We start from the raw sequence: 24,124 nt of genomic DNA, 5'->3' as shown, positions 1-24,124 counted from the left end.
TGAGTCTGTGACTGTTAGATTCAAAAAGGAATACCTGATCATGGAAGAGAAAAAACTAAGATGAGCAACAGGTACATTTCTAAGTTATCAAGGAGTGCCATGCACCTATCAGTCCCTGTGAATCTGTGACTGTTAGATTCAAAAAGGAATACCTGATCATGGAAGAGAAAAAACTAAGATGAGCAACAGGTACATTTCTGTTGCTTCTGTATATACAGATCAACTGTGGAGGTACATGCATGCCCTCTTCATCTTACTACATTCAGCCACCACTAATTGTGTTATATCATATTGAAATTGACTAACTGAATTAATATATTTCAGTTTCTTCATTTCATTACAGTTTCCAACTTGCAGTTTAATCAATGACCACACTATACAAATACATTATAAAATTCTTGTGCTATTCTTCTTTGTTTTTTGTATTTCTTTCACTTTTTGGATTTTTATACCTTGATTAAATGCCTCCAGAGCAGCTTCCACCTTTAGCCAGTACATTTTTTTACATCCAAGAAAAATTCAAGGTTTTTGCAGTACATGTCCTATAATGAGATTGTTAATGTAAAAGACAAACCATTTTTCCTTGTCCTCAAGCATTGGAGCTGGCTCAATGGATATCATGAACAATACCTAAGAAAAAAATATCAAAGCAGGTCAACAAAACTAATATCAAAAACCAAGAAAAAGAAAAACAGAAAATAAAGTACCACACAATATTCACCAATATTAAATAATTTCACAAAAGTTGGAAATATAGAATAGCTAAAGACAATAAAGCATCTTACGTCACTGGAGGTCACGTGCTAGGGGCCTAGGGCATTTCAGAAGATAATACATCTACGGCAGGCTATGTTACCCGGATACAGCAAGGACATGGCTGGATATGGTATCAGATATGGAATTTACACTAAAAATTGAAGCTTCCAGCATAAAATGGCACTCTTGTTCAGGTGCTCGGGTATCATAGGTGGCAGTTCGCAGGTGATTTTACTAAATTTTTTTTGGCAAGTGATATTACTAAATCCTGGTTTTCCATTCCATTCTGTTCAAAGTTATATTATCCATTGTTAAATATTCCTAGATTGAATATTGAGTAAGTGTATTTATTGGTAACTGTTAAACTTCTATTAGATGTTGAAAAGGAGAGATGCATGCAAGTATGCCAAGCACCCCACTGTCTAGGCTGGCAGCTATCACCTAGCTCTTAACCTTTAACTACTTAAATCCCATGATAATCACCCCCCCCCAACAAAAACACTGAGCCCTATTTACCCCTTATTTTGCCAAAGCATCAACAAAGCCATGTGCTGATCTATGAACCAACAAGAGGTTGGTTCCTACTTCCTAGTTCACTACTTCACTTTCCATTGCTTTAATTTCTCTCTCAAAATAGTCCTATATTGCCACATCCCTTGACAGTTGCTTTTTAGCCAGCCCACAACTAGGGTCACCTTCCACCATCAAAGATCTAATATTAAGTAGCCTTTCTAGTCCCAATCTTTGTACTACTGTCAACATCAAAGATCTGATATTAAGTAGTCTTATCCCAACTATATGGGGTCAGCTACATGAATCTTGTTTCACCACTCCATTCTGTTTAATGCCATATCCATTGTTAAATTATGAGCACTTAAATCATTTCCTACTACTTTGACCCATGTCCTTTTTGTCTACCCCCTAGCCCTTCTAGCCCCTTCAACTTTGTAAAGAGACTGGGCCAGATGGGCCCTAGTGCTTGTTTCTGTTAAGTATTTTTACTTTATTTCTTTTATATATTAATGGGCCTTTTCTTCATGGGCCTGCTAGTGTTAACTTATTTTTAATTTCTTAAGTTATTGCTGAGCTGGCCACCCACTTAAGGGCAGACATGTAATTAATCTTGATTTGATCAAATTAATAAAAGATTAGAGAGGGGAGAGAGAAATCCATCGAACTCTCTTCTTCTTCCACTTCTTCTCAAACTTCTTCTCTTCTGCTGTATCTCTCTTCTTTCTTCCTTTTTTTATTGCTGTAATCAGAAAACTAATATCAGATTTAGAGGACTGATTCACATCTAACTTGCAACAGATCACTTCTTACGAGTGATGTCGGTAGTCTTTCTATGCACACGACCAAACCATCTTAGTCTACTTTCTCTCATTTTATCACCTCTACTCCTAAGTTCCTATAAATGACTTCATTTTTGACCCTATGTTTTTAGTTTTTCCACTCATTCATCTCAGAATACACATTTCAACCACACTTTGGACACATTGTTTCTTTAAGTGGTATTCACTCCTCTATCTCTCCCTTGCTATTAATTATCAAACCAAGGTACTGGAAAAGGTCACATTGAGTTATCTCTTGATCCCCAATCCTAAGCATACCTTGATTTGCATTCCTATTATTATTAAATTTGCATAGCATTTATTTTGTTATAGTCCTACTTATTTCAAAACCTCTTTTAAGATATTTGTCCATAAACTAAATGACTTAATGTTGCATTTAATCATTAGTTTCATGATTTTCATCAATTAAAATAATATTATCAGCAAACAACATGCACCATGGGAGCTCCTGCTGAATATGTTTATCATACGTTTAATGCAAATAAATAAGAGCTAAGTTCTAAACTTTGGTGAAGGCTCATCATAACCATAAAATCTGAAGTCTCTCCCACAGGTGTTCTAATGTTGGTTGTTTGCACCCTCATGCATATCCTTAATTAGGTTTATATACATATTTGAAACCCCTTTCTTTTACAAGACCTACTATATTATCTCTTTAGCGACTCTATTATATGCTTTCTCTAGATCAATGAACACCATATGAAGAACACTCTTCTTCTCTATAAACTTTTCTATCAATCGTCTCAAAAGAAAGATAGCTTCCACTGTTGATCTCCCTAGCATAAACAAAAATTGATTCTCAGATCTACTTGTTTCATGTTGTAACCATTGCACAATTATTCTCTCCCAAAGTTTCATAGTGTGGCTCATGAGTTAAATCCCCCAATAGTTATTAAAATATTGTGCATTGCCTTTGTTCTTAAATATAGGCACCATGTTGTTCCTTCTTCATTCATCAGGCATCTTTTTTTTCTTTCATTATCTTATTCAAATACTTGATATTTAAATAGCCTTCTCAGTCCCAAAAAATCCCTAATTTTGGATGGCACCAGCTGCCTCCAAATTCCTTTAACCATAAAAGCCTGTGAGAAGATAGGTTATAGGAAAGAAATTCAAAGAAAGAGGTACAAAAGAAAGTCCTCATGTGGATGCAAATCCAAATTTAAAAGTTAGGTCTAGAGGGGTTATGAAAAACACCTTCAAATAAGGCCCAAAGGTTCAAGACTAAGAGGAACACAAAATCCTCTAGACCTCCCCCGAAACCCAACTATCCAAGTCCTAAGAGATCTGGAAACAGAAGAGGAGGATATAAAGGATATTGGTTTAGCTTTATGGGATGAGATAGAGAACAATAAATGAAACAAATCTTTTAAAGGACTATACCCCCACCAAAGGTCTTCCCAAATTTTTATTTCATAACAAGAACAAGCATCATATCTAATAAAACTCAAGAAAATAGGAAGCAAACCTGAGATGGGTTTCCACAAAGATGTTAAAGTCAATCTTGTATATGAACTAGAATACTAGCAATTTGCATGCACCCCATGAATGTTAATAATCACATCATGCCATGGTCCATCTGTCTCTAGCTGGAATCTTCACATCCACTTACCTAACAAAGCAAAATTCCCCCTTAATCCTTCCTCTTGCACTCTGTATCCGAACTAATCAAGTGATCCCTCTTTGATTCCCTTTTCTCCCATAGGAAATCTCTCATGAACTTCTCCATCCTTTTTGAAATCAAGCTCAATAGTCTAAACATAGAGATGTAAGAAGTAGGTAAATTGACCAAAGTAGAGCTAATTAGTGTCATCCTTCCACCTAATGAGATATAATTTCTCTTTCAAGTAGCCAGTTTTTTTGATAACCAATCAAGAACTAGGTCCCAATAATTTCTAGATCTAGGATTATCCCCAAGTGGAAGACCTAGGGATGTCAACAGGTCAGGTTGCTCCACTTGACCCAAAACAAGTCATTCAAACCTAAACCCGATCCAACCCAACTAGTTGGAATAGGGTTGTTGAACCTGACCCACCCCATCCCATGAACAGCACCACTATTCTTAGCAAAGTCTATGTTTATTTTTTTTTTTCAGTATCATTATATCAGTAGGTTGGGTTTGGCATGGACTAGCCTCAATCCAAACGCGACCTGAAATCCAATTAAGATGAACATGAACCTGACCGATAAGATTGGGTCAAGGCAGCTTAACCCAGCCCACTGACATCCCTATATAGGCCAATGGTCACTGAACACCCTGATATAGTCATATAGATGAATACCACTCTATCTCTTCCTCCCCCAATGTTAGCTCGTGCCATACAACTCTTATCCAAGTTGATTCTCAAATTTGAAAATTTCAAGCATTTTATTAGAAGTTCATGTTCCTCATCCCTACTTCCCCCATGCCCTCACAAAACAACATTATATATCATCAACAGTTTCAAATCAATAGGCTAACAAAAGCATTTAAGACAACTGAAACTCAATGTATGTATCATTAAATATAGGATTTATAAGTCATTAAGTCTATAGCAGTGTTTTAAAAGGCGTGGGAGGCATATGCTCTGGAGGTGAGGCATTCCCAAAACGCCCTGAGGCATATGCCAGAGGCGCTGACACCTCTGAGGCGTACACCTCATGCGCCTCATGCACATCTGATATAAAAAGACAAAAAAAAAAGAAAAAAAAAGAAAAAAAAAAGGAAAGGGAAGGGAAAGAACTACGCCTCATGCCTCTAGGTAGTGGAATGCCTCGCGTCACGCCTCCGTGTTTTAAAACATTGGTCTATAGTGCTTGGTTACCATGTACCCAGAGATAATAGCATTATAAATCCATCTTTAATTTGTTGACAATGTAATCTCGTTCCGTGATGAAGGAGAAGAAGAGAATTGCAGGAACTTAAAAGGGCTCATAAGTCTGTTCTCCTGACCTAAAGGAGAACAAGAGAATTGAAGGGGATTCAAAATTGGTAGTAGGATGGCTGAAGGATCCAGAGTCTATAACCAGGTGTTTTAGGGATGAGATGAAGAAATTTAAATTGCTAACCAGAAACATGAATTTGAGAATACTTTGGATCAGGAGAACAGATAATGCTACAGCAGGTATGTTAGCTAAACAAGGGGTAAAAAGGGACAGTTTGTATTGGGCTTAGTTGTAATTGTCAATTGTAATTTGCTTGATGTGTGAGAGGTAGCACCTCATGCCTCTCTGTGGGGATACTTGCACTGCCTGTTTTTATTGCTCTTTAATAATTACTTACTTTTACTTGTCAAAAAAAAGGGGCTCATAAGTCGATTTGAGAGAACCTCCAGTTTGAAAGAAAATATGGGAAAAAGTTGTGTGGCAGGGGTAAATTGTTAGACAATTTTGTATGCCCTTAGCTTCAATCAGAATGATGTACTTTATGAGTTTATTGTAAATGAATAAAGATGCATATTTGATTCATGTTCCCTTGGTATGTTTCTGTGTAATACCCTTAAACTGGACACTTAATGAGACTCGTGTTAGTTTAGAATGTTCACAGCCAGTGGGTCGGTCTGGGGAGACCTATCCTGACAAGGCTGACACTGTGGTGCCACCAAGTCGGTTGGGGTGGCCTATCTCAGCTGCCAGGGTGAGACCCTAGGCACATACAGTGTAGGATTAATTGAATCTTAGAACTGGACTAGATTTCCAGTATTGCCCTGGACCTTGGAGATTGATGGGCAAAACTGGAAAGTTACACCCGACCCCTAGACTCGATTATGATACTGCACTAGGTGTCGGATTGGGCTATCTTTGATGTACCAATCAGTGAGATCCTTAGCGGGGGTCAAAACCTGGGTATGTTGGGACAGTCCGAGAATTCATCTGAGTGGGTGATCATAATGACAGGATCAGCCCCTTTGTCAGACAAAGGTAATGATCGGGGATGCACTCTCACTAATGGAAACCAAGACTGCCGGCAGCCGATTTCAACCGTTGAGATTTGTTTTGCAAAATATATTTTATATAAGATATAAAAGTATATATATTATGGTTTCTAAAATGTTTGCAAGAAGGTTTTAATTCCCGGGATCCATATAAGTGGAGAGTGCAACACTGTTCCTTGCAGCCGAGGGAGAGATCCTCTCTTGTCGGGCAGTGTATGATCATTATGGGCTGAGAGGTTAAGTGTAAGACCATTGAGGATAACACCTGATGGGCTAATCTTGCATCTGCCCACAGTCCCTGGGTGTTACAAGGTGGCTTGGCCCAGGGACCACTTAGTGTAAGTGTTGGGCCCATAGAGCCCATTTGATGGGTTTCAGGGGGTACACTGTCTTCAGCAGTGCATTCGGCCAGGCCTTGTAACAAAGGCTGAGCTGAACCCATGTGGCTAATGTGTAGATCAATGCTTGGGTCCCACGCCATACAAGGAAGCCCAACTGGGCAGCAGTTTGGAAGGCTTTTTGAGTACATAACCTTAAATGGGCCTTAAGCCCATTTCGAACTAGGCTGATTTGATCAGTCATTTAAAGGGGGCGAATTCTGAAGTAGGTCAGCTAAAAGGATTGGGCTTAGACCCTATCCACTCAGAGAGTCCAAGATCTAAATGAGATTTAGATCTGGAAACCTCCTAATTATATTAGGAGATAGCTGATCTGATCTGCAGATAAGATAAGGATTATCCCTTATCACTAAGGGACTTCTAACCCAAATATGATTTGGATTAGCAACTCCTAATCTGATTAGGAGCTGATCCCTTTGAGATTATAAAAGGGGAAGGGGGCGGCAGCCTTTTACATGATCAACAGCATTCTTCTCTTTGAAGAAAGAGAGATTGAGAGATTTCCTGCATACTGCGAATTCTCTCCTGCCGCCACCTTCCTGCCATTGCCATTCCTTCAGTTCGATCTCCAGTTCTTGGGAGCAATCAAGATTTGATCTTGATCTCAATCTTTTGGGAAAAGATTGGTTGGAGCTGTACTCACAAGCCGTCCAGTTGATTCTTGCGAAGGATCAAGTTCTTTTGAAGAACATTGTTGATTCTGCTCCATCCTTCACTGCGCCATCTTCAGTGGGAGCAGATTTTGGATCCTTCCTTGGGCGTGAACACCTCCATTGGGAGATAGTATTTCTCCGTATCAGGTATAATCCTCTCCCACTGCTTTTAGGTTCAAATCTGGTTCAGTTTATGGTTCAAGATTGGTCCTTGAAAATATGATTTTCTAAATAGGGAATACGATTCCCAGTTGAAGGGAGAGAGAAATTTTTTTGAAATTCGCCCCTTATTCCGCAATCTTTGGGCATCCATAGGATGGATCTCTCATCCCTTCATAAATATGTCAGAAAGAGAGTTAAGAACGATTGCAGAGATGGTAGAATGTGAAACCAAATCTTGGCCTTTGGAGTATCTTGGTTTTTTGTTGGCGGCAACTCGAAAACAAAAGGTTTTTGGAAGCTAGTGCTGAGAAGATTCTCTAAGCATTATGGTAGAGATTATATATCAATGAAGGTGGGGGGAGGATTACCTTAATCAAATCCACAATAGAAAACTTACCCATCTACCATTTATCTCTCTACTTTTTTTTTTGATACGTCTATCTCTCTACTTTTCATACCCCAATCAAGGACTCAAGGTGGCTAGGCAACTAGAGAAGTACATGAAGATATTCTATGGGAACCAGGAGAAGATAAGAAGGTCCATAGGCTAAAGTGGGAGGTGGTTTGTTGGGGGCCCACGAATAGGATCTTGTCACAGGTCGGTCCACGGGGAAAACCTCATGTTTTCCCTTGTCCCTTCCTTTTCTTGAGGTACCAATCTTGGCGCCTTGGTGATTTTTTCAAGAGATCACCAACTCTCCTTACTCTCTTCTTGACTGAATATTCGATGCCTTCATTCAATAATAGTGGCTCCTTAAATAGGAGATTACAAGAGTCCAGTTCTTAGGGAGACTCCTTGCTGAATAGGGAGGCCTCCAGCTCTATCTTGATAAGATAAGACTGATAGGATAAGATAAGTCTCTCTTAATCCTAATCTAATAAGATAAGATAATCTAATCTACTAACTTAATAAGATAAGATAAGAACAACAAGATAGTCTAATCTAATATGCCGAATGTATAAGACTGTTGCTGCCGAATTGGATAGGATGAGAACATCGGATCACTGCTGCTGCCGGCGGCGATGATATTTCTTCCCAAGGAACGCGTCCATATCATTACTCCCCTCCTGGACTAAGAGCTTGTCCTCAAGCTCGAACTCAGGATATGTGGCTTGGAACTCGGTCAAGGGGATCCAGGTGGCTTCGGCTGATGGTAGGCTGTCCCATTCCACCAAAACTTCAAGAATACCACGATTGATATGAGAGCCCTAGGCTGGGGAATAAGTTTGCCTTCTTTCAAGGGTGGCAGGGAGGGGACTTGGTCCGGAGGAACACCCATAAATGGTTTTAGCAAGGAGACGTGAAAAACATCATGAATCTGACTGTTCTCTGGTAATTCTAGCTGGTATGCCACTGTGCCAATCCGCCGCAGAACCTTGAAGGGGCCATAGAATTTAGGGGCCAGTTTAGGGGCAGCCCTGTGGCGCAAGGAGCGTTGCCGGTAGGGCTGGAGTTTCAACCAAACAAATTGTCCCAGTTCGAACGACAATTCCCGATGGTGCTGGTCATAGGTGAGCTTCATGCGGAGCTGGGCCTGCTGTAAGAAAAGGTGTACGTCGGCTAGAAGGGCATCGCGTTCCTGTAAGGAGCGATCAATTTCCTCCAAACGAGTAGAACCAGGTTCATAGGATAACAAGCGAGGAGGGTCCCGGCCATAGACGACGCGAAAAGGGGTCATGCCGAGGGAAGAATGGTAGGCGGTGTTGAAACAGTACTCGGCCCAAGGAAGCCAATCCACCCACCGTCGCGGTTGGTCCCCCACGAAGCAACGAAGATACATCTCGATCGTGCGGTTTACCACCTCCGTCTGCCCGTCGGTCTGTGGATGATATGCGGAGGAGAAGGCTAGGGTGGTGCCATGTAGCCGAAACAATTCCTTCCAGAAGGCACTAGTGAAAACCAGGTCCCTGTCGCTGACAATGGATTCCAGTAACCCATGTAAGCGGAAAACATGCGTAAAGAAGGCGAGGGCAACCGAAGTGGCGCTGTACAGGTGTGATAGAGGAATGTAGTGGGCATATTCAGAGAAGCGATCCACCACCACGAACAGGACTGATTTGCCGCCTACCTTAGGTAGCCCCTCGATGAAGTCCATGGAGATGTCGGCCCAGATCTGTGTTGGGATCGAAAGGTGCTAAAGGAGGCCTGCCGGGTGCAAGTTTTCCCATTTATGTTGTTGGCACGTGGAGAAATTTTGAACAAAATCCCGAATAGAAGTCTTCATACCTCGCCAATGGAAATCAGCCCGAACGCGGTGCAGCGTTTTCTGAATGCCCTCATGGGTGGAGTTATGGATGCTGGAGACGATGGCGGGAATCAACGGGGAGTCTGGTGGGAGATGTACCCGGCCTTTATACAGTACCAACCCGTCATGAAGGGACCAATTGGAGTCGGCGGCCCCGGACTGAATTTTCTGTACGAGGACCATTCAGGTGATTGTGGCATTGCCTTCTTGATGTCGTCTAACAGAAAGATCCGGGATTGGGAAATTCCACACAGAGACATCGCGTCCTCGTCGCGTCTAAACAAAGCATCAACTGCGCGATTCGAGGATCCCGCCTTGTATTCCACCCGAAAATCGAACCCAAGTAGTTTGCTAACCCAATGTTGTTGAGGAGAAGTGGTGAGTCGTTGCTCCAACAAGTACTTGAGGCTGTAGTGATCGGTTTTGACGATGAATGACCGCCCCCACAAGTACGCCCTCCAGTGCTGGATGGCTCTAGCTAGCCCGATTAGTTCGCGCTCATAGGTTGGAAGTTTCAAGTGTCGGTCGGCCAGCTTGCGGCTGAAGAAGGCAATCGGGTGCCCTTGCTGCTGTAATACGGCCCCGATACCCATTCTAGATGCATCGTACTCGACTGTAAATTCGAGAGCGAAATTCGGTAATTGCAGAACTGGGGTGGAGGACAGGGCATCTCTTAATGTCGAAAAAGCTGCATCGGCTACGTTGTCCCACCAGAAGGAATTTTTCTTTAGCAAGTTGGTTAACGAGGCAGCCAACAGGCCATAATTCTGCACAAATTTAGGGTAGTAACCTGTTAACACTAGGAACCCGCGTAAGGCCTTGGCGGATTGAGGCTTGGGCCATTCCTTGATAGCTTGAATTTTGGAACTGTCGACCGTCACACATTGCCCGTGGAGGACGTGACCTAGATAAAGAACCTGCCGCTCCCCGAAGGAGCACTTGGACTGTTTCAGGAAGAGTTTGTGTTGGCGCATGAGCTCGAAAACGATTCGCAGATGGTGCACATGTTCCACCTATGATTTACTGTAAACGAGAATGTCATCAAAGAATACTAAAACAAATTTGCGCAGATGGGGCTGAAATACCTCGTTCATCAATGACTGGAATGTGGATGGGGCGTTGGTGAGACCGAATGGCATGACTAAAAATTCAAAGTGACCGTGGTGGGTTCGAAAGGCAGTCTTTTCCACGTCTCTGGGAGCCATTCGGACCTAGAAATACTCGGACCTGAGGTCCAACTTGGAGAAGTACTGGGCACCATGCAGTTCGTCCACAACGGGAATAGGAAACTTATCCTTGACCGTCCGGCTATTGAGCTCTCTGTAGTCAACACAGAATCTCCAAGTTCCATCCTGTTTCACTACCAACAAAACCGGCGAAGAGAAGGGGGAGTGGCTATTGTGTATGATCCCTTGTTTTAGCATCTCGGCACATTGTTTTTCTATTTCGTCCTTCTGTAGGTGAGGGTAGTGATAAGGCCGGACAACGACTGGTTCTGAGCCCGCACCAGAGGGACTCGATGATCACATGCTCGGGGAAGAGGGAGCCCCTTGGGTTCCTAGAACACGTCTGAAAATTCGGCGAGTCTTTCCATGTTGTCGTATGCGTTGTTTCTGTCTGAAGCGCATGAACCTGTGGTGTCCTCTCCTTTACCCTGCAACCTTGCCACGAGACTTGCTTCCCATTCAAGTGGAATGTCATTGTTAGGGCACTAAAGTCCCATAAAATTGGTCCTAGGGTGATCAACCATTTGACCCCAAGAACGATATCGAAACCATCCAAGGAAAGTACGAATAAATCAGCAGAGAATAGTTCAGAGTCGACCTGTACCTGGACGTCCTTACAGATTCCGGGGCTGTGAACCCTTTCACCGTTTGCGACGGCTACCTGTAGTCGTGGCCGGAATTTCATTGGTAGTTTTAACTGAAGGGTGGCTTGCTCACTTATGAAGTTGTGTGTGCTCCCTGAATCGACAAGTATGCGCACCGGATTACCTGCTATTTGTGCCTGCAACTGCATGGTCTGAGAGGTTTTTATTCTGGTGATCGCGTGGAGAGAGATCTCTGGCTCGAATACGACGGGTTCTTCTTCGTCCTCCTCTTGCTCATCCACTAGGAGGTAGAAAAGCCTCTTGCACCTATGTCCCACCGAGTAGAGATCGTCGCAGTTGAAACATTGGCCCCTCGCTCGGCGCTCTGCCATCTCGGCCCTAGTCAAACGCTTAATGGGTGGAGCTACTATGTTGCTTCCTGCACTTGTTGTCGATCTGGAGATATTGTTTGTGTGAGGCCTCAGTTCCCGGCTGGTTGCAGAAGAAGGGGTCGCTGTCGCTGATTTCGGGGGTGCCCATGAAGTCGGCGGACGTCCCATATTGTAGGTCCCGCGGCTGAGTTGCAGCTTGCGCTCGAACGCGTAGGCTAAGTTCATGGTTGTAACCAAGTTGGGGGGATTCTGCATCTCCACGTCCACTCGCAGGGGTTCTGCTAACCCTGCGGTGAACATGTCTACCTGTTGGTCCGGTCGCACTGAAGATGCCCTGGCAAGGAGGGTCTGGAACTGGCGCTGGTATTCTGCCACCGTGCCCGTTTGTTTAAGGTTAATCAGCTCGCCTAAGGGGTTGCTTGTCAGTGGGGGCCCAAACCTAACAAGGCAGTAGGACTAGAACTGGGTCCAACTGAGCCCGGGTTCTTCCTGTTCTAATCAATAGAACCAGAGTTGTGCTTCCTCTATTAGGTGAAAGGCGGCTAGGCTTACCTTGTCCCGGTCGTCTGTTCGTTGATTTCAAAAAAACTACTTGCACCGGTACAGCCAGCCCAAGGGATCTCCGTTGTCGTTGTACAACGGGAATTCCAACCTGTTGTACTTGGGAATGACCGCGCCCCCTGGTTGACGCACTGCTGTTCGCCAGAAGATTCCGGCAGATCTGGTCGGCGGCCGCTAGTGGTTGTCACCCCTTCTGTGTTCCTCTCTTTGCTAGAAAGGAATAACTCCATCAGACGTCGTAGCTCCCTGACTTTGTCCTTGATCTCACGTACATCTGAGCTGGTCCCACGAGCTGGTGCTCGAGTTCGTGGACCCTGGACGGCAACTGCTCCAGATCACCCATGACGCCTTGCTCTGATACCAAGTTGTTGAGGGCCCGCGAATAGGATTTTGTCACGGGTCGGTCCACGGGGAAAACCTCCTGTTTTCCCTTGTCCCTTCCTTTTCTTGAGGTACCTATCTTGGCGCCTTGGTGATTTGTTCAAGAGATCACCAACTCTCCTTACTCTCTTCTTGACTGAATATTCAATGCCTTCATTCAATAATAGTGGCTCCTTAAATAGGAGATTACAAGAGTCCTGTTCTTAGGGAGACTCCTTGCTGAATAGGGAGGCCTCCAGCTCTATCTTGATAAGATAAGACTGATAGGATAAGATAAGTCTCTCTTAATCCTAATCTAATAAGATAAGATAATCTAATCTACTAACTTAATATGATAAGATAAGAACAACAAGATAGTCTAATCTAATCTGCCGAATGTATAAGACTGTTGCTGCCGAATTGGATAGGATGAGAACATCGGATCACTGCTGCTGCCGGCGGCGATGATATTTCTTCCCGAGGAACGCGTCCATATCATGGTTAGTAAACCTAGAGAACAGGGTAGCTTGGGAATAGGGAATTTGATTCATAGAAATATTGCCTGGAAAATGGTTATGAAGATTCCCATTAGAGAAGGACAGGCTGCGGCATAAGGTTATCGTGAGCATTCATGGTGTCATGGACAATGGATAGGATGGATGAGTCTCTCCTCGTGTATCTTACTTATCCCCTTGGAAATACATTCAGGTACTTCTCCCTACTTTCTTGGGTTTCATTAGATATGATGTTGGTAGTGGTAATAGGATCCTCTTTTCGGAGGATCTTTGGCTGGGTGATGCTCCTTTAAATGTGTAGTTTCTGTTGCTTTATTCCCTCGCTCAATATCACAAGGAACACATCACTGAATTTTGTTCAGCTTCTCCTTTCACCTCATGTATGCATTCTTTGCAAGGCTAGCAGTGAGACCCTTCCCCATTTACTAATCTCCTATCCTTTTGTAACCTGTGGACGTATTTTTGCTCTCTTTTTGGTTGCAAGTGGGGATACCCCTTGAGATGTGGCTAGTCTATTCCAGTGATTTAAAAGGCATGCCCAGGCGCACAAGCGAGGCGCATTTTAGGGTAGGCGCCCCGCCCAGGTCCTAGGTGCAACCCTTTCAAAAGGCACACACCTGGTGCGCCTTGCGCCTCAGCCCAGGCGTGCACCTTTTGAAAATTTGATGCTTTTTTTGTGTCTAGCGACTGGGCCAGGGGCTCCGCCCTCGAACCCCCTATTTGGTAATGTTGTTCATTCATTCATCCTAATAAAATATCTTCTTAAAAAGCAATTAAAACTATAAAATCATTATTTTTTGTGTGAGAACTAAGAATTTAAGACCTAACGTGGATTTGTTTGGGCTTGCCTTGAGGGGCGTGGCACAAAGGCGGCTCGTAGAATCAAGAATGTAATATGTTTTACATCACATTAGCAAATTTAAGTAATGAAATTTAGAGAAAGAGAGAGAGATTATGGGTTTTATATGCTTGAAAATATTTTATATATTTGATTTTATTTTTAAATTCTCATTTGAATATGCTTTACATGTTATACTTATGTATTTTAATTTTAGATAATAGGTTTTTTAAAACATTTATTTTAAAATTTAAGTTTATATTTTTGTTAATATTATGTTTAATAATTTTTTGAATTTTTTGGCATTTTTTTTACTTTTTTTTATTTTTTGTGCCTTGCTTAAAAAGGCGCATGTGCGCCTCAGGCGCAAATTGACCCTTGCGTCTTGCACTTTTAAAACACTAGTCTATTCAATCATGACTTAATGAGGCAAATTAAGAAGAGGGGAAGAATAACATGAAAGGCAGCAAGAGAAGTTTTATGATCAATCTGCAAAGAAAGGAATGAATGGATCTCCAAGGAGAAATGTAGCACAAGAGAAGACTCATAAATAGCATAAAGGTAAAGGTGGCACATTGGGTGAGAATAGTAGACATCCAAAGTATTCTTTGTAGATGATATCATGAGATCTTGGGAAGCAGTTGCTACATCATCAACTAGGAAAGGTAATGATTATGGATTGGAATTCCTTCAGTATAAAGCTGAACTTTGACATGAGTTCCTTCGGTAACTCGGGACCCTCAGGTATTGGAGGAGTTGTTAGAAATGAAGATGGTGTAATTGTGGCTATTATTCAGGACAGATGGATATGGGGATTCTCCAAAAGCTGAAATTTTATCCTTGTCACAAGGGCTGAAACTTGCCAAACAACTGGGGCTGAAGCAGGTATAGGTTGAAGGGACTCACAATTAGTCATTTCTTGGATGAGATGCAACAAGGAAAGTGCTTGGATATATAGACAATCTCTAAGGGAGATGGATAAGTTGGCAAAGGAGATCGTTGCTACCTTCAGATGGGTGAGAAGATCTGCAAATTGAATGGCAGATACCTTGGCTAAATAACAATTTTATAGGGAGCACAATCTCTAAGGGAGATGGATAAGTTGGCAAGGGAGACTGATGCTACCTTCAGATGGGTGAGAAGATCTGCAAATGGAATGGCAGAAACCTTAGCTAAACAACAATTTTATAGGGAGCAGTTGTTTTGGGCAAACTTGTAACATGGGCTACTTATAAGTTAATAGGCTGCTGCTTATTTTTCCAGCCTCACATTGTATTACCTAATTTCAACTAATGAAATTTTCTGTTGCTGATAAAACAAAAAAAAGGCATTATGAATCCATTATTCTTAGTTATTTCTAAGCTCATAAGCTGATATTTATGCACATTATCAAGTAACAAAACCACGATGCTAAGACAGTCATTTCTATGAAAACAGTACTACATCTTGGAAATGGTTCATATTTTATTTCAAGTTCTCAACACAAGCAGTTTCAAAATGAAGAGCATTATGTGTTAGGCATCACAATGAACATAGCCAGGCCACTGAATGACAAGAATCTCAAAGAAAATATAAAACATAACTAAAAGCCTGGTTAGTATATCAACGGAACAATATCAAGCAAATTGAGCTAAATTTGTTATAAAAACTAAAACAAGAAAAAAAAGATATCCATAAAGTAATCAAAGTACTGACTCTCATTGGATGCACAGTTGATCTTGGTGGAAGTCCCTGAAAGTTGATAAGAACAAGAAAACAAATCTATAAGATATCAAGAAGATTCTAGAGAATGATCCAATAAGATAAGATACAAAATTCGTTCATATATAATAAACTTAGAAGAATATAAATATACTAGAAGAGGTAGCATAAAAGGAATAGTCTTTCTACCACAAGGATGGTCTGTATCACTAACTGGAAAGCTCCTAGTGGTAATCTAGTAAAACTTAGCTTTGATGGAAGCAGCATGGATAATCCAGGACATCTGGCACTGGTTGTGTATTCAGAAATGGCAATAGCAAAGTGTTGGCTTAGTACTAGGGCCCTGCAGGTCAAGGGGACTCATTAAAGGCTGAATTCTTGGCAGTACACCAGCGTTTGAAACTGGCAAAGACACCAAGGCTGTGTTTGGTTTGAAAGAAGAGGTAGGGAAAGGTAGGGAAACCTATACAAATCTATACGTTTCCTACCTTTCTTTCAAACAAAACGCAGCCCAAACATTAGAAATCTGATTGTGGAAAGTGATTCCAAAGTAGTAATAACCTGTTTGCTTAATAAGTAAATAACAATCTAGGACCTTGGTGACATCAATGTGTCTGGAGATAAATAAGGACGCTGGCATAAGAATTAAGGGCCTGTTTGTTTGCTGGTAAGTTGGGAGGGAGGGAAGTTGACCAACTTCCCTGGCATTCACTTGCCCAGCTAACATTTCCTAGCAAAAGAACACAGGTAAATGTATTTACATATTTACCCAGGTAACACTTCCCCAGGTTGTAGATACCATTGTAAATACATTTACCCAGTTAAACACCTTCCCGGCCACCGCACAAGGCATAAGAGTTAAGCTTCTATGGACAAAGAAGCAAGCCAATTGCTTGGCTGATGCCCTAGACTAGCAAGGGTTAACAGGGAAAACCTGTATTGGGTAATGACAATGGGGAACCTAATGCTTTTGAGATAGAAAGCTGATGTAATTTTATTAAAAAAAAAAGTCTTGGAGTACTTGGCACATTTGCTTGTAAATTATGATCTGAGTTTTCATTAATTAATAAAATATCCAGTTACCAATCAAAGAAAAAGTCAAATTTAAGTATTGAATATGCATACCTCTGCCATTTCAATTGCAGACACACCAAGAGCCCACACATCTACCTGTTATATAAAAATGTTATTTGTAGCCAGTCACAAGATACTTACTGGTAACACCAGCAAATGCAGTATGCAATGAATTTTGTAGGCATAACTAATGACTTTCAGAAACTCCAGAATATTGTACATGTTACCGCACAAGTAATAGAAAGGATCTTGAAAAAATCCAAAGAATACAGCAGAGAAGTGTTTGCAACCTGTCATTGGCCTAATTGGTTGGACCATTACCCAAAGAAGAAAACGGGCTCATTTGTTCTATATAGTATAGGGAGAGAGGGGTTAGATAATGATGCAGGCTTTTACTATGAATAGAAAGAGAAAGGGGGAGAGAGATGGTAACCAACAACCCCCAATAACAATGGCAAAGAGAAAGGCTTATTAGATTATCTGATGATAGCGGCAACATAGGGTGACAACAATGGCAATGTAAGCCAATGCCAATGGCAGCAGCAACAACTCTAAGGATAAAGACTGTAAAGATATGAAATCTAATCTACTATTCTGATCTAAGGGGTAGTAGTGCTTTAGCGGTCTGATCTGTTCAATCCGGATGGTTGAACCAGTGAACCAACACCTGGTTTTGAAAACTGCAGAAGAGTGCTCAACCAATTTGGGAAAAGTTTTGACAGAAAGCCAGGTTTCATGTTTTCAGATGTTATGAAAGCATCATCCAAACCTTTCTTCATTAATGTGCACCTCAAGTATGCAATACATCTCAATGCCCTAACATGATGAAATCAGGGTACACTTAGGATTGGAGACCAGGAGATATCTCAACATGACTTTTTCATTACCTTGGTTAGGTAATCCATAACAAGAGAGAGATTGAGGATTTTTTTTTTTTTTTGATAAATGAGATTGAGGATATTGACCATGGAATAAGAGTAGGATGGGCAAAATCAAAGGGTGACAGATGCATCTAAAGTCCCATTTGATGGAAGAACACCACTTGGCCAAAAGGAAAATTTTACAAAAAAAAGTTTCAAGGCCAGAAATGTTGTGGAGCTAAATGTTAGGCAGCCAAGAAAGAGAAACAGCATGTCCAAAAAATCAATGTAGCAAAAATGTGAATACTAAGATGGATGAGTGGGAAAACTAAAAGGGATAACCATAAATAAACTTTTGAACCAAGGACTAGCTCCAATAAAAATGAGGGGAAATAAACTAAGGTGGCATTCAATAGCGCTGAATCAACCTCCGAACACCAAAAATATCCCCCCCCTCTCTCTCTTCCTCCCTCTTTCTTCTTTCTCCCTCATCTCTGCCATGAACAAAGGAGTTGATGAACCAGGTTCAAACCCAAAATGTCGATAGTGGGTTTGAACAGAGGAGTAGATGAACCAGGTTCGAACCCAAGATCGTCAACTGTTCTGTTTCATCCCTATCAGAGAAGGAAAAAAACAATGTTGATTACATGGCAGATGGTGTTGCCGGCAAAGGAGTAGTTGCAGGTGATGGCATACTCGGAGTACGAACTGTAGGGTAAAAATTTGGTAAAATTTTCTATTTCTGTTTCTTTTCGATCATATTCTTTCATTTCTTAAATAAATTGGTAAAAATTTCTAATTTGCAGCTCAACATTTCGGTGAGGTAGAGAATCTCACCACCTCTGGCTCAACATTGCAATGGAGAAGATCATGAACAATAGGGTATCAGATTTGTGAGAGGTTGGGGACAATGGATGAACAGTGATGGTATCTGATTTGCAAGAGGTGGAGAATCTCACCACCTCAGGTTGGAGTGGCGTTGAACTCTAGTTTGGGAAGACAATGAATAGTGCTGGAATCTGATTGTTGCAACTGTTGTTAAGTGTCAATCCCATTTTATTAATTCTTCTATTTTTTACATTTTTTATTATATTTGTAATAATTTTTACTATTTTATCTTTTTTAAATTATTTTTTAATTTTTAATGGTATTATTTATTAAATTTTATTGTTTTTAATTTTTTTATTATTTTATAGTATTACTCTTTTAAATATTATTTATTAGTCTTTTTTATTATTTGTTTAATATTTTGATATCAATTACAATATTTTATATTTTTATATTATTTTATAATATTTTTTTAATATCATATTATTTTAATCATTCTCCTTTACTTTATTTCAATAATGACTTGAGGGGCAAATTTGTAAAATTCAAGCTTTTCAGGCATCACGACATTCAGATTACTGAACAACCCACTATGTTTTGATGTCTGCAAAAGCATAAAAGCAAATTTTCCACCGAATACTTACAGAGCTTTTTCAGAGTTTTTTTTTTTTTTTTTTGCTTTGACTTTCAGACTTCAGACTTCAGATTTACCAAATGCCATCTAAGATGCTAAGAAGTTGGGATCCTCCTGAATCTGGATTCCTCAAATTAAACTTTGATGGGAGCAGCTTTGGCAACCCGGGTGTGGCTGGAATTGGTGGAGTCAAAAGAGATGACATGGGGAAAGTAGTGGGGCTGTATTCGGGCCCTATTGGATGGGGAAACTCCATTACAACTGAACTAAAAGAAGTGGTCTTTGGAATACAAAAAGCCATGGAAATAGGTGTGAGAAAGCTGGTTGTGGAAGGCAATTCCAAAGTAATTATAAGCTGGCTAAAGCAGAATGGAAAGACTCCATGGGTGTTCAGAAATGAGATCAAGAAACTTAATCACATTACCAAGGACATGCAATTATTATTTCAGTGGACTCTAAGAGCAGCAAATGGGTTTGCAGACCAGCTAGCGAAGCAAGGGGCTAATAGGGAACATTGTTTTGGGCTCAGTTGTAAGGATGTAAAGCAAAATCTCAGGTGGAATTTTAAAGGATAATGGGGTAGCCAAGGCTACCCAATTTCTGTACTAATTTTCATATCATTTTCTTAATAAAATCACCTTTGCTGATCAAAAAAAAAATGCCACCTAAGATGGTTTGGTCACATGTCTAGAACAGTGTTTTAAAAGGTGTGGGAGGCGTACGCCTGGAGGCGCTCCCAAAATGCCCTAAGGCGTATGCGAGAGGCGCTGACACCTCTGAGGCGTACGCCTCATGCACACCTCATATAAAAAGACTGAAAACAAAAAAGAAAAAAGAAAAAAAAAAGGAAAGGAAAAGAAAAGAAAAGAAAAGAAAAGAAAGGGAAGGGAAAGAAAAAGAAAGAAAGAGAAGGAAAAAAAAAAAAGAGGAAAGGAAAGCGAAGGGAAGAAAAGATAAGGGGAAAGAAAGTGGTCTGCCCCCAACCCCTTTGGCTAGGGGCTTCACCCCCCCGCCCCCTTTTCAATGCGGCCCAATTTGATTTTTTTTGTATGTTAGAGGATGCGTCTTTATTCTTCTTAATATAAAAGATTTTTATTAAAAATAAAGAAAAAATGAGATCCCCCCTCCTCTTAAGGAGGCTCCTTGTGTTCAGGAGGCTTACGCCTCTTACATTCTGAACTACGCCCCACGCCTCTAGATAGTGGAACACCTCGCATCACGCCTCCACGTTTTAAAACATTGGTCTAGAACACCATCTGCAGAACCAGATAGAAGTGATCTGTTACAAGTTGAAAAGGCTAGAAGAGCTGGGGGCAGAGGCAGACTAAAGAGGGCATGTGCAGCAAGAAATGATTTGAGGGCCCATAACTGTGAATCACAGCTTCCCAGTCCCTCATCCTTCCTAACCAGCAAAAAACTCAATTATAACTTTCCAAGTTTAATCTGATGAAACTAGTCAAAGGTCCTTTGACTTCACAACCTCTTCATCAAAATCCCAACTCCTATCAAAAGTCTATGCACAAAAACTATGTACACATTTCAGTTGAAAATGTATATGAATAAAGTTGACAACTTCAAATGCATGCCAGACGTCCTTTTTTAACTTTATTATTAATAGAAGATGTGGAAAAGTCATCAAGAAAGTAATAAAAGGAAACAAAAAGAAAATAGCACCTTGCATAAGTCATTACCTTCCCATCATAGCGGCTTTCCTGAATAACTTCAGGAGCCATCCAATGTGGTGTGCCAATGAACTGCAAAATGAAAATAAGAACTTCTAATTACCTAATACAAGGAAAATGAAAAGGCTGAGAAATAGTTCAAATATAGTTGGGACACAATCACCAAGAACCCCAATTTTCAGGAATAGAAAATCCAATATTCTTAAGTTGCATTAATTCAAGTCAAAAGTTTTCAAATCAGTATTAGAACTATTCAAAATATCTACTAATAGAATAATAAGTGAGTTATGATTGGTATTAGAGATGAAGACAGTTCAACATACAGAAACATGAGTAAACATGATTATACTAAAAGTTAATAGTACTTTATATGAGGGATCACACTCCAGCAATGAGACACTGACCTAGGCATAATCCAGGATCACTCAAACAGAAGAAGTGCCTTTGATTTGGATAACACAACTTTAAATCTGAAAATGTAATGACAAGAAAATAGCATTTGAAATAGTCAAGCATGCATATTTTTATTAGAAAATTAAAAATCCATGCTTCAGACAATGTACTCCTCTTAGATGTTATGAGACAAAGGTCAACACAACCCATTACACAACCTTTCTTTTCAAATACTTGCAATTTTAGCATTGTAATCAATAATCTCAGGCAGATTTAAATAATTGTTGTGTTGGACTGCACAAAGTTAACCAGTGTCTATTGTTTCTATGAGCATCCAGTGTTTTCTTTCTTTTTTATCAATAACTGCAAATTTCATTAGGCTCCATCCAGTGTTATTTATTTCATTGTGCTTTTGCATGCTTCTAGGCACAGAGATAAGCTCCACCCATGGTTTTCTATGAAGAGATGCAGATTCCTGTTTGGTTAAGGCTTACTCTTTTGGTAAGATATTTGGGTTGGTAACTCTTATCTTAGGGAGACCCTCTTTGTATTCCCTCTCTCTGTTTAAAAAGGAACATATCCAAAAGTTTGCTTCTTTCTCTTTGTCAGTTGGTATAAGTTGGGATCTGGATTCCAGAAGAGGGTTGAGAGGCCTTGAGCTTGAAATAATTGCTTTCTTGTTAAAAGCTCTTGATTCTTTCATTTTGGACCTTTCTGAACCAGATAGTCGGGTATGCACTCCCAATCCAAAAAGGTTGTTTTCTTATGCCTCCTTTTTCTTGACTCTATGTTTTGCTCCCACTACCCAGAACCCAACCCTTCCCCTCTAAAGAAATCTGGTCTAGACTAGTAAAGGGAGCTGCTACCACTTATTAATCTCTTGTCCTTTTGTTGTAGGCATTTAGAAAGATTTTCTTGCTCTTTTGGTGCAGGTGATATTTGCCTTTACAGATTAGTAGCTTATTTGACTCACCTTCATGTGGTCTAAAGAGGAGGGGGAGAATCATGTAAGATGTGTCAGAGGCCTCAGGGCTTGCTCTAGTGTGGACAGTCTGGGAGGAGAGAAATGCAAAAATCTTCATTGAAAGGAAAAGAGATGAGGGTGAAATTTCGACTGCATTGTGCATAGGTTTATACATTGGATAGAAAGACATGGATATTTTCTCTCATGATGATATTTGGAGGAATTGGGAAGCTGTAGCAAAAAGTTCAGCTAACAAACAAAGGGTCACCTCAGTTTGGGTACCTCCTGAAGAAGATATCACCAAACTCTATTTTGATGGCAGCAAGTTAGGAAACCCAGGGTCGTCTAGAATAGGAGTATTCAAAAATAAAGACGAACATATTATTGCTTTATATTCGGGTCCAACAGGGATGGGGCCTCCACAAATGCAGAGATTTAAGCAATGTTACAGATTGCAAATTGAAAGACTACTCATTTCAGGGGACTCTAAACTGGTAGTTGAGTGGTTGAAGGAATCGGATGCAGTAATATGGAATTACACGGAGGCTATAAAGTGATTTAAGTTGCTAACCATAAATATGCTTATAAGGATCTAATGAGAAAGGAGATCCACAAATGGGATGGCAGATTATTTAGCTAAGAAAGGGGTTACACCACTTACATGGGATCATTTGTATTGTGCTCAGGTGTAACTTATTTTTTTGTTTTGGAGGCTGCAACTCATGCCTCCAGTTGGGAAGTTTTGATTGTAAATTTATTTGCTTTTGCTTTATCTAGTGAAATTTCTATTACTTATTCAAAAAAACAAAAAAGGGGGAATTGCAGTCCTAACCAAGGGCCATCTAGAAGTCTTCACTATGATCTCAATAGAATAAAATACATTAAGGAGCTGTGTAGAAGTTCATGATTTTTCTGGAATTTTATGGGGCATATCCATGCAGGATCAGTCATTAATTAGAATAGGTTAGAAGGTAAAACCATAGGGACCAGTCTAAACCTCTTTTTACTCAGAACAATACGTTATCAACACTAGGGACATCTAATGAGGGAACAGGAATCTTTCTACACGTGAAGAACAGATTGGTGATTATCCACTAAAGACCAAACATAGGATTTCCCAGATTGTATCTCTTGACAGTATGGCCGGCCAGAAATAAGAGGAAGAGAAGAGAAGAGAAGAAGAAGAGAGAAGGGAGAAGAGAAGAGAAGAGAAGGGATTTGCAATGTAACAGTGCTGGCAGCGCCAGCTTTTATTATAATATATATAGGGCGGCAGAAATAAGAAGGGAAAAGACCCTTGTGCCCCTGCTATAAGTGAGTACAATAACAGACATAACAGAAGTGAAAAAATAGAAATAAAAAACACTTTAACTAGCCAAACAGACCCTAACACCAACAACTAAATTATTTCAACACTCCCCCTCAAGTTGGAGCATAGATGTCAATCATGCCCAACTTGTGACACAAATCTTTGTGCCGCACATGATGAAGACTTTTGGTGAAGATATCTACAAGTTGTTCTTCTGAACTGACATATGGAGTACACACTTCTCCATTTTCAAGTTTCTCTCTAATAAAATGCTTGTCCACTTCAATGTATTTTGTCCTATCATGCAGGACTGGATTAGCAACAATATTGATGGCAGCTTTATTGTCACGGTAGAGTGACATAGGATTGCTCACTGCAAAACCCAGTTCACCTAACAGAATTCTTATCCACATGATTTCAGCAACCCCATGAGCTATCGCTTTATACTCTGCTTCAGCACTAGATCTAGCCACCACACTTTGTTTTTTACTTCTCCATGTGACCAAGTTTCCTCCTACAAAGGCACAATACCCACTGGTAGACTTTCGGTCATTGACTGCTCCTGCCCAATCTGCATCAGTATATACTTCCACCTTTAAGTGACCATGTTTCTGGAACAACAAACCAGCTCCGGGAAACTTCTTAAGGTATCTCAAGATCCTCTCTGCAACTTCAAAGTGAGTTGTCCTAGGGTTGTGCATGAATTGACCAAGGACACCCAC

General features: G+C 40.6%; 1 protein-coding gene across 1 annotated transcript in view; it reads right to left on the bottom strand.

The window, feature by feature from the left end:
• SIK1 (Protein kinase superfamily protein) overlaps positions 1-24,124 on the bottom strand; it is a 125,558-nt gene that overhangs the window by 94,020 nt on the left and 7,414 nt on the right. The window contains exons 7-10 of the mRNA XM_010262183.3: positions 20,746-20,808; positions 16,784-16,828; positions 15,653-15,688; positions 575-630 (exon numbers count right to left, since the gene is read on the bottom strand). Coding sequence (XP_010260485.1) covers positions 575-630; positions 15,653-15,688; positions 16,784-16,828; positions 20,746-20,808 — 200 coding nt within the window. The remainder of the gene's footprint in view (positions 1-574; positions 631-15,652; positions 15,689-16,783; positions 16,829-20,745; positions 20,809-24,124) is intronic.

This window comes from Nelumbo nucifera, chromosome 3 (genome assembly GCF_055504915.1).
Source record: "Nelumbo nucifera cultivar China Antique chromosome 3, China Antique-T2T, whole genome shotgun sequence".
Lineage (NCBI taxonomy): Eukaryota > Viridiplantae > Streptophyta > Magnoliopsida > Proteales > Nelumbonaceae > Nelumbo > Nelumbo nucifera.
This window is presented reverse-complemented; position numbering and strand designations above follow the sequence as displayed.